The 10,682-nt window shown below is 40.8% G+C and overlaps 1 protein-coding gene across 1 annotated transcript; it reads right to left on the bottom strand.

Annotated features, from left to right (window-relative positions):
- Window positions 1–5,288: 5,288 nt before the first annotated feature.
- On the bottom strand, window positions 5,289–6,126 carry LOC138883487 (uncharacterized). The gene is made up of 2 exons (XM_070164176.1): window positions 5,860–6,126; window positions 5,289–5,693 (listed from the first exon to the last, which is right to left on the bottom strand). Exons 1-2 carry the CDS (start codon window positions 6,124–6,126, stop codon window positions 5,289–5,291), a joined length of 672 nt encoding a protein of 223 aa, XP_070020277.1.
- Between the last annotated feature and the right edge of the window lie 4,556 nt (window positions 6,127–10,682).

Here is a 10,682-nt window from a genome sequence, read left to right as displayed (position 1 = left end):
AGTGTTCGTGTGTTTGTGTCAATTAAAGAGCATGGTATTTATAGTTTGAAAACAGGCAGAGAATAAGGCAAGAAAATAACCATGTACCAATTAAAATCAATCAGTAGAAGAACTTCCTTTAATTAAGGAGTTCAAACTTAAACGGTAATGAACATAAATCATTTAAGGAAAGAGATCAAATAAGCATCTTGTGCAAAGTAGATAATTAGGGGTAAATATATAGGAGTTTAATTAGGGAAGGATCTTTGAAATACACGGTTAAACAAATAAGATAAGAATCAATCAGTACATAGATCAATCAGTACATAGTAAATCAAGCTGTTAGAGATTCGAAATTACTGGTTCATGAATAAACCAAGTCAGAAAGGCTAAGGAATGTTTTCAAATCAAACCAAGAAAAGGGAAATTAGTAAAACAAGGAAAGAATCAATCAGACTTACACAAGGAGTCTGAAATCAGTCAAAAATTGAAAGTCATTTTAGAGGAGAAGCTCAGCATATATAAAGAGCACACAAGTAATAGACATGCGAGGTTGAATTTAGGAAAAATAAAAGTGTCATGCAATTGCAAAATCAGTAAGTAGTGGGCTATAGGAACATGGTAGTCACATAGGTCAGTTTCAGTAACTCAGCAATGGAGAAGGGAGAGAGTATCAAATAGCATGCAAAGGGTCCAGTAGAAAGTCCTTAGAAGAGTTTAGCAGGGATACAGAATCATATAAAGAAACAAAAGATTTTGAAATTCAGTCTAACAACGGATGAAGCAACTTCAGAAACTCAAATAGGTCCAAAGAAATTAAGGTTTTGAAACCAAACAAGTTCGGAGATAAGGAACAAACAAATCACATAGAAAATAATATTAAAACTCGAATGAACCCCAAATCTTAGGGTTTTTGCCATCAATCGAGTGTAGAGGTGAAAGACAAGAGAATCAGGAAAAAATCTCAACAAAGAAAATAAAATCAGAAACCCTAAGAAAGAACTTAAGACTTTAACACAAAGAAACACAGTAGAAGAATCAACATAAGAACCATAATAGAAGAACAACATAAGAAACACAGTAGAACATGCTAAAGATCAGAGAGACTTCTAAATATCTTGCCAAAACCCTAAATCGGAAAAGATAAAGGTTTTGAAAGTAGAGTTTTGAAAGAATCTTTGAGAAAGCGTTTGAAAGTTTAGGGAAAACACGGATCTATAATATATCTAAAGAAATCATAAGAACCTCAAAAGTTAGGGTTTCAGAAGAACCCAGATGGTGAGAAAGGCTTGGAAAGTCATTGATCTAAGCAGGAGAAGTCAAGATCAGGCTCAAATAGCCATGGCTGGCCGGAGCAAGGTCGGAGACGACCATAAAACTCGAATCGAAGAAAGTCTGGGCCAAGTTTATTCAGGGTCAGGCCTTGAAACTATAGTAACCAGGCGTGTAGGAGTTATAGGAGGCCGGTATAGGACTTTAGTGGCCTTGGAAGCCATGGATTCCGGTGATTTTATGGTGGAAGCGGAGGGAGGCGGCTAGGGTTTGAGGGGAGCTTGAGAGAGAACTGGGAGAAAGGGGGGATTCAAGGGCGGCTACAGAAAGGAAATGATTAGGTTTAGGGGTTAGGTTGGGTTACAAAAGGAAGGGGTTAAGGGTGGCCGTAGATCATTTTGATCAACGGCCTGGATTGAAGGGGAATCCGGGCGTATTATTTTAAAGGGTCGTGGATCATTTTCACTTATTTATTTTATAAAAAGTAGTAAAATAATTTCTGGAAATAAATTAAAGGTACTAAAATGATTAATAATACATAATTATCAAATTAAAAATACTGGAGTCGATTTTATTAATATAATTACAATTAAATCTTGAAAGAGGCCAATATTGCAATTATATGCAATTTAGCTTTAAAAATACTAAAAGATTTGTAAAAATAAGCAAATATAATGCTAGCTATATTTTAATATAAATATAAGAATCCAATAAATGAATCAGCCAAAATAATAATTTTGGGGATAATTAATTGATTTTTCTTTATAAAATTGGGAAATAAATTGATTTAAAAATCTTTAAAAATTAAGAGAAAAATAATAAAAATTTGGGACATACTTATATATGCACATACATGTTATTTTGATAGTATTTTGCATATTAAAAATATACAGGGAAAAATTGGGTATGAACAGCTGCCCCTCTTTTCCCGGGAAGGATGAAAGAGTTGTCGAGGAAAGATATGATGGCCAGTTTTGACCGAACGAAATGGCTCGGGGAGACTTAGGCCGTAATCTAATTTCTGATATGCCTACATATCCCTAGTTTTATAGGAATTAGGGCGTATGTAGTTCGGGATCCGTCGGCAGAATATGCCGATGGAGACTTTTCAAGAACGGACACAATATTTAGGTTGGGGTGAATGGTTTGAAACCTGACAGGGCTGCGGGAACTGGAGAAGGATCTCCCCTGATGAGATGATCGTTTCTCGATGGTTTACCTGCAAGTAAGCGATACAAGCATATATTGTGCATAAATTTAAACATGATGCAAATTCCCGTTGGACCATGAAAGTTGTCTTTGGATGGTTAGGATGACGTCCTTAGACCATGACGTCTTGGGCCATGAAGCATATAATAAAAGATTCATAGGCCATGAAATAATGCTCTCGGGCTATGTGAATGATGCCTCCGAACTATGATGCCTTTGAATAATGATATGCAAAAGATAAAAGGGGTCCTCTGAACATGAAATGGTGTTCTCGGGCTATGCGAATAGTGACTCCGAACAATGACGCCTTCAAATAATTTGGCAATCTTTCAGCCCATGAGATGCAGGGTCTGGCGATCTTTCAGCCTATACAATGCAGTAGGTGGCAATCTTTCAGCCAATGCAAATGTAAATAAGGTGGCGATCTTTCAGCCGATGCAAACGTAAATAAAGTGGCGATCTTTCAGCTGATGCAAATGTAAATAAGGTGGCGATCTTTTAGCCGATGCAAATGTAAATAAGGTGGCGATCTTTCAACCGATGCGAATGTAAATAAGGTGGCGATCTTTCAGCCAATGCAAATGGAGGTAGAGCTTAACCTCGTAAGGTAGAATGGTAGCCTTATGCAATGCAGAAATGTAGATGGAGGTAGAGCTTAACCTCGGAAGGCAGAATGGTAGCTTTATGCAATGCAAGAAATGCAGATGGAAGTAGAGCTTAACCTCGAAAGGCAGAATGATAGCCTTATGCAATGCAAGAATGCCGATGGAGACAAAGCATAGTCTCGGAAGGCAGAATGGTAGCCATATGCAATGCGAGAATGCAGATGGAGATAGAGCTTAGTCTCGGAAGGCAGAATGGAAACCTTATGCAATGCAAGAAATGTGGATGGAGGTAGAGCTTAATGTCGGAAGGCAGAATGGTAGCCTTATGCAATGCAAAAATGCATATGGAGGTAGAGCTTAACCTCAGAAGGCAGAATGGTAGACTTATACAAGAAGTAAAAGGGCAAATGATAATAGAATTTTCTTAGCTGATAGCGGAATGCGATATTGCGACTGCTAGGGATACTGTGTCTGCTGGGGACACTGCATGCGGATAGCAGCTGTGAGTAAGTGCAACGGTTCTGAGAGTTGTATTTCTGAGCAATGTGAGTCTTGTGAGTGTATAGTATAATTGATGATTTCGCAATTAAAGTGCCTGCATCCAAAGAAGAATCGTGAGTTTTATAAAGGGGGGAGGTTAGTTCGTATCCCCGCTGGCTCTGCTTGACCTGCTCGGCTTTGATCTGGTGATACTGTACGTATCATTGGGGTAGCGTTGCTAAACAAGGCAATTTTGGCAATAAGCATGCGTGATTTAGTAAAGGCATACATAAATACATAATTAAGAATAGTTTTCATTAGATGAACCAACGACTGCGACGTGGTTCAAGACATTGCAACCCTTCTTGTTACGGAATTTTGAGGGTCCTCCTCAAAATTTTGCCCCAGTTTAATGGATTGATCTTTTCAACTGCTGCTAGTGATGATTGGCTGAAATTAACTTCAGAATTTTGAGGGTCCTCATCAAAATTCTGCCCAGTTTCCAATTGTGGGGGAGGGGAGGGGAGGGGGGAAATAAAAGTTTTATTGAATTGTGACCGAACCCATAGGGTTGCCTACGTATCCCCTCTTAAAAGGGAATCAAGTTAGGCGTTGTTCAAATTACATCATATGAGGAAAGCATAAAGATTACACATAGTAATGCTTGACTGCATCTAAATTGATCGGCTTCGGCCAGACTTCTCCGTCCATTTCTGCGAGTATGCGGGATCCTCCTGTCAAAGCCCAGTGAACCATGTATGGATCCTCTATTTGGGAGAGAATTTCCCCTTGGCTTCATCTTGATGCGAAAAATTTTTCTTTAACACTAGCTGCCCCGGTGTGAACTGTCTTGGCTTGACTCTTTTGTGGAAGGCTCTGGACATTCTATTATGATAATGTTGACCATGGCAAACTGCATTCATTCTCTTTACATCGATAAGAGCCAGTTGCTCATAACGAATCTTCACCCACTCTGCATCGTCGAGCTCAGCTTCATATATGATCCTTTGGGAGGGAATTTCCACTTCGGCGGGAATGACTGCCTCTGTACCATAAACCAGCATATAGGGGGTTGCCCCAGTTGATGTGCGGACTGTGATGCGATATCCCAGTAAAGCAAATGATAACTTCTCGTGCCACTGTTTATGCTTCTCTATCATTTTCCTCAATATCTTCTTGATATTCTTATTGGCGGCTTCTACTGCTCCATTCTTCTAAGGTCTGTAGGCTGTAGAATTCTTGTGTCTGATCTTGAAGGTTTCACACATGGCTTTCATCAAGTCACTGTTGAGGTTGGAACCATTATCAGTGATGTTTGACTCCGGAATCTCGAATCGACAAACGATGTGGTCGCGAACAAAGTCTGCCACGACTTTCTTAGTTACTGATCTGTAAGATGCTACTTCGACCCATTTGATGAAATAGTCAATTGCTACTAGGATAAACCTGTGCCCGTTGGAAGCGGCAGGTTCGATTAGTCCGATAACATCCATTCCCAAGCGGCGAAGGGCCATGGTGAGCTCGTTGCATTAAGCTCATTTGGAGGTACCTTTATCATGTCTGTATGTATTTGGCAGAGGTGGCATTTCTGGACATACTGGATACAGTCTGTTTCTATAGCCATCCAAAAGTAACCAGCTCGGAGTATCTTCTTTGCTAAGACGAAGCCATTCATATGCGAACCGCAAGTCCCCGCATGAATTTCCTCTAGTATCCTGGATGCTTCCTTGGCGTCTACACACCTTAGTAACCCAAATCAGGAGTTCTCCTATACAGGATCCCTCCGCTGTGAAAGAAATTGTTGGACAACCTCCAAAAGGTGAATTTATGAGTAGGATTTGCAAGTTCTGGGTATTCTCCTTTCCTCAAATATTCCTTGATATCATGAAACCAAGGTTTTCCGTTTGCTTCTTCCTTAATATGAGCACAATAAGCTGGCTGACCATAAATCTTTACCGGAATTGGATCAATGAAGTTCTTGTCTAGATGTTGTATCATGGATGATAGGGTAGCCAATGCATCGACGAATTCATTCTGTACCCTGGGAACATGTTGGAATTCTGTCTTTATGAACCTGTTTCTTAATTCTTGTACATAATGTAGATACGGGAGTATCTTGGAGTTCTTGGTTGCCCATTCTTCTCGGACCTGATATATAAGTAGGTCTGAATCTCAAAATCACTAGCAACTCTTGAATGTTCATGTCAATAGCCATTTTGAGCCCTAAGATGCAGGCTTGGTACTTGGCCATATTGTTGGTGCACGGGAACCTGAGTTTGGCAGACATCGGATAATGCTCGCCGGTTTCTAATACCCAGACTGCTCCTATGCCAACTCCTTTGAAATTTGCTGCTCCATCAAAAAATAATCTCCAACCATCATAGGATTCCGCAATGTCCTCTCCTATGAATGACACCTCTTCGTCAGGAAAATACATTTTTAGGGGTTTGTATTCTTCATCTACGAGATTTTTAGCAAGGTGATCTGCCAATGCCTGACCATTGATTGCTTTCTGATTCACGTATACAATGTCGAACTCACTCAAAAGGATTTTCCACTTGGCTAGCTTGCCAGTGGGCATGGCCTTCTGGAAGATGTACTTTAAAGGATCCATCCTTGATATGAGATATGTAGTATAGGCACAAAAGTAGTGCCTCAACTTCTGAGCTACCTAAGTCAAAGCACAGCAGGTGCACTCTAACAGAGTATATCGGGCCTCGTACGGGGTGAACTTCTTACTGAGGTAATAAATGGCCTGCTCCTTCCTCCCCGTTTCATCATGTTACCCCAAAACACAACCGAATGCTCCATCCAATACTGCAAGGTAGAGTAATAAGGGTCTACCTGGCTCAGGAAGAACTAAGACTGGTGGTGTTGATAGGTATTCCTTGATTCTATATAAAGCTTTTTGGCAATCATCAATCTATTTGGTAGCGGCGTCCTTCTTCAACATCATAAAGATTGGCTCACAGATAATTGTAGATTGTGCTATAAACCGGCTGATGTAGTTAAGTCTCCCCAAGAAACTCACCATGTCCTTCTTGTTCTTTGGCGGTGACAATTTTTGAATATCTTTTACCTTTGATGGATCCAGTTCTATTCCTCGGCGACTCACAATAAACCCAAGTAGTTTTCCAGCAGGAACCCCAAATGCAAACTTCACGGGATTCAGTTTTAGGTTGTACCTCCATAATCTGTTGAAGAACTTTCTCAAATCTTCCATGTTTTTAGTGGTTTTCTTGGACTTGATAATAACATCATCTACGTATACCTCTATCTCTTTGTGTATCATATCATGGAAGATGGTAGTCATGGCCATCATGTAGGTGGCCCCTACATTCTTTAGGACGAACGATATCATCTTGTAATAGTACATTCCCCACGGCGTAATGAAAGCCGTTTTCTCATTATCTTCTTCATCCATCCAGATCTGATGATACCCAGCGAAACAATCCACAAATGGCTTCAATTCATGCTTGGCACAATTGTCGATTAGGATGTGTATGTTTGGAAAGGGGAAGTCGTCTTTCGGACTGGCTCGGTTAAGATCTCGGTAGTCGACACAAACTCTGACCTTTCCATCCTTCTTTGGTACTGGAACAATGTTGGCTAACCATGTTAGGTATTCTACTACCCTGAGAACCTTGGCTTTGACTTGCTTAGTGACTTCTTCATTGATTTTCAGACTCATGGCAGGCTTAAACTTTCTGAGCTTTTGCTTTACCGACGGACATGTTTGATCGGTTGGCAGTTTGTAAGTCACAATAGATGTACTCAGACCAGTCATGTCATCATACTACCAAGCAAATATGTATTCATATTCCTTTAGAAATTCTGTGTATTCCTTCTTTTCTGGTGGCGATAAGTGGATATTGATTCTCGTTTCTTTGACGTTCTCTGCATTTCCCAGGTTAACAATCTCGGTCTCGTCCAGGTTGGACGTAGGTTTGTTCTCAAAATTCTTAACTTCCTTAACAACCTCTTTTGGTATTTCATCTTCCTCTGAATCTGTGTCCGTTTGTTGCGTTGTCTCATTGTATGTCACAGTCATTGGTTCATCAAGATAAGTAATAGTAATGATGTATAAGTAAATTAATGAGAGAAAACAATAGTAATAAGTGTTGATTCATAAGAAAAGTTAGAATGCTTTGATAAATTGCATAATTGTTTTGAACATTGAAGATCTTATTGTGGGAATTGAAAACATGCAAGAGAAAAAATAACAATCTTTTAGTAAATCAAAACAGTGCTTGTTTTAGACTTGCTACCCCGAGGCTCGTCGGGCTCTAGTTGTCCTGATAGTCCAGTTATTGAGGTGGACCCCTCTACTTACAGCTTAAATGGAAGGGCCTTCCTCCCCCTCCTCCTCGAGAATGACACAGCAGTCCATATCATTGTCTTCTAAGAACAAATTCTTCACTGCTGCCAATGCTTCCTCTTCTTCTGGCCCATAAATAATATCTGCCGGTTGGAAAGTCCGCTCCAAATATGGTATAGGCTTCTCTAGTGGATAGTAAGGACCATGCCATGGTGGCGACCAGCTATTGAATTCCTCCTAGGTGTATCCATATCCTAAACCGAATGTAGTGCCAGGTTTTTTGAGTTTTATGGGTTTAGAGATTTCTTGAAGGTTCTTGCCGAGCCATTTGTTCTTGCCTTTAATGGGACTAAGAGGAGGACTGGGTGGAGGGCCCTTGGATCTCGTGGAATAAAATGATGTTGCCAGAGTGCACGAACTAACCTTTGGGGAAGGGGAATAAATAAATAAAAAGTAAAATAAAAAAGGTAACAAGTTAGTGAGGATTATAAGAAAGTGTTACGATATTTAAACACATAGTGCAAGAATGTAAATCGTGTCCTATTTGGGAACCTATTTGTGCCCGAGGTAGGCCTAGCGACAAGTTGATTTGGAGAACTTAGAATGCTAAATGCCTCATTTTATTGATAAAAAGTAGACGAATCTCAAATCGACACTAAATAACATGAAATAAAATATCACTAGTGGCAGTTGGCCTTATTACATTCATAAAACGAAAAAGTAAATTCCTATCTGCTTGATCCCGGTAGGCCCTTCCCCAGACTCGGCATCTTTGGCTCCGTCGAACAGCTTTCCCAACTTGCAAAGTCCCAGCAATAGTCTCGCTAGATGTCCGCCCTTATTTCTCTCAGCATTCTGGCAATCCTCGATTCTTTTGAGAAATTTCCTTTCCAGCTCTACTATGCCCCGCTCCAAGTACCCCAGTCGCTTGTTGGCACTGACAGCTATGTCACTCCTCGATCAGCTTTTGGTTGACTTCTTGTATCTCACGGTGCTCGCTTTCACATTCCCGGATCCTCTTGCGCAGTTGATTGTATTTGACCTGCGCTTCGGCCCTTTCATCTATGATCCTGTGGCCCCAAGCAAGTTCTGGCTGGCCCAGACCATCGTGATTAGATTCTAACCAGCCTGAATAGCAGGGAGCGCAACCAATGTGGTATCTGTCTGGCTCGATAGTATCTCTTCCCATGATGATATTTCAATGCCACATATGCTAAGCTTGGCACTTATAAGGACTGTCATCAGCTTGGAAGTCAGCCCGGAAGTGACTCATCTTGTCGACCCTTGGTATAACCTGCTTCCTACCAGCCTGTCTCATAACTCAGAGAGGGACATAAGGGTAGGTTCCTCTCAGACCAATTAATATCAGAAACGGCGCATCCCTGGATCAGGCGATCAACTCCTCAGTAGGAAACCATTTGAACATCCATTGTACCTGGTCCTCGGTAAGGTTATCAAATAACTCTACCTATCCTCTGGCATCTTCTGGCTGGGCGAACATGTTGGGCATATAGTTCATTTGCTTCGGATGATGGAAAGCAATATGATCATCCCAGTCTCTTCGCTGAATTTCCTATCGATATTCACCCCTTTGGAGATGCTCCATGAGCCAGAGATGAAGTAGCAAATTGCAGCCCTCGAAGTGTTTGGCTCCTCGTTGACACTTCTCCAAGGCTCGGTATATCTCCGCAATAATCATGGGCATATTGCTAAAAGGTTGCCCACCAATGCCCTCCATCAGAGTTTTAGTTACCATAGCCAGCCTGGTATGGATCCTTGCTTTTTTCATTGGAAACACTATTAACCCCAGGAAACAAAACATAAATACAAAGACCCTTCGGTGAATATGCCCTAATGATGTGATGGCATATTCGTCAGGATAGGTACAGTAGGACTTGCTGTGACCATACCTCTCATATAAATAGTCAAATAGGATATAAGATTCCTTCAGACATGTCAGTTCTGGATTCTTCTTCAGACCCATTATTTTGAGAAAACCTTTACCCTTGCGGTTCTCAGGCATTAACAATCCCGGTGTTTCCCATGGTATTTCGGGCAATCCTCCTATTTCTTCTAGCAAGGGTGTCATTTCAATGTCCCCGAAGTGAAACATGGACCTATCACAATTCCAGTATAAAGAGGCAGCTTCTCTGATCTTGTTGTCGGGTTGGATTTCCAGGAGAGAAGGTAGGTTGCGTAGATATTTACGGTCAAGGGTTTGACCACTAGAGTGAAGATCCTCCCACCAGCTTAGCAATTTTGGGTGGATGTTGGTGACCATGCCAAATCTAGGGACTTCGTGCCTCATATTACTACAAGACAAAAGAGTTAGGCCCTTACCCCCACCAGACTTGACTATTTAATATCAACAATTAGCATAAACGCATCTAGTTATCCAAATAAATGCACAAAACGTGATGATGTCCGTTTGGGTTTTAGGGAAATCCAGTGAACTTTGGACAAGGCTATCTTAAAGAGTCATTATGCGGAAAACATAACTGACTCGGCTAGGTTTGACCATGATGCATGCATAGTAAAACAGAGTAAGGTTTCTATGGGATTTTAGATTGGTACCCTTGAGCGGACAACTCAAGGGGGAAAGGCACGGAACCGTCGACTACACCGTTGATCGACTGGTTTTACCGCAAATACACCTTTTTCGGATTTAGGGGGTGATAATATCAGAAGAGCGCAACCACTCATTATAAGCATTGCTATGGTATTTTGTTTGGTACGAGTGGAATATGATATTGAGCATGATTATGCAACAATTAAAGCAGTTTGTCATGTATTTTCACATTAGGAAAGCAGTAAATACA

The sequence above is a fragment of the Nicotiana sylvestris genome, chromosome 12 (genome assembly GCF_000393655.2).
Source record: "Nicotiana sylvestris chromosome 12, ASM39365v2, whole genome shotgun sequence".
NCBI lineage: Eukaryota > Viridiplantae > Streptophyta > Magnoliopsida > Solanales > Solanaceae > Nicotiana > Nicotiana sylvestris.
The sequence above is the reverse complement of the archived record's forward strand: the minus strand, read 5'-3'. Positions and strand labels throughout refer to the sequence as shown.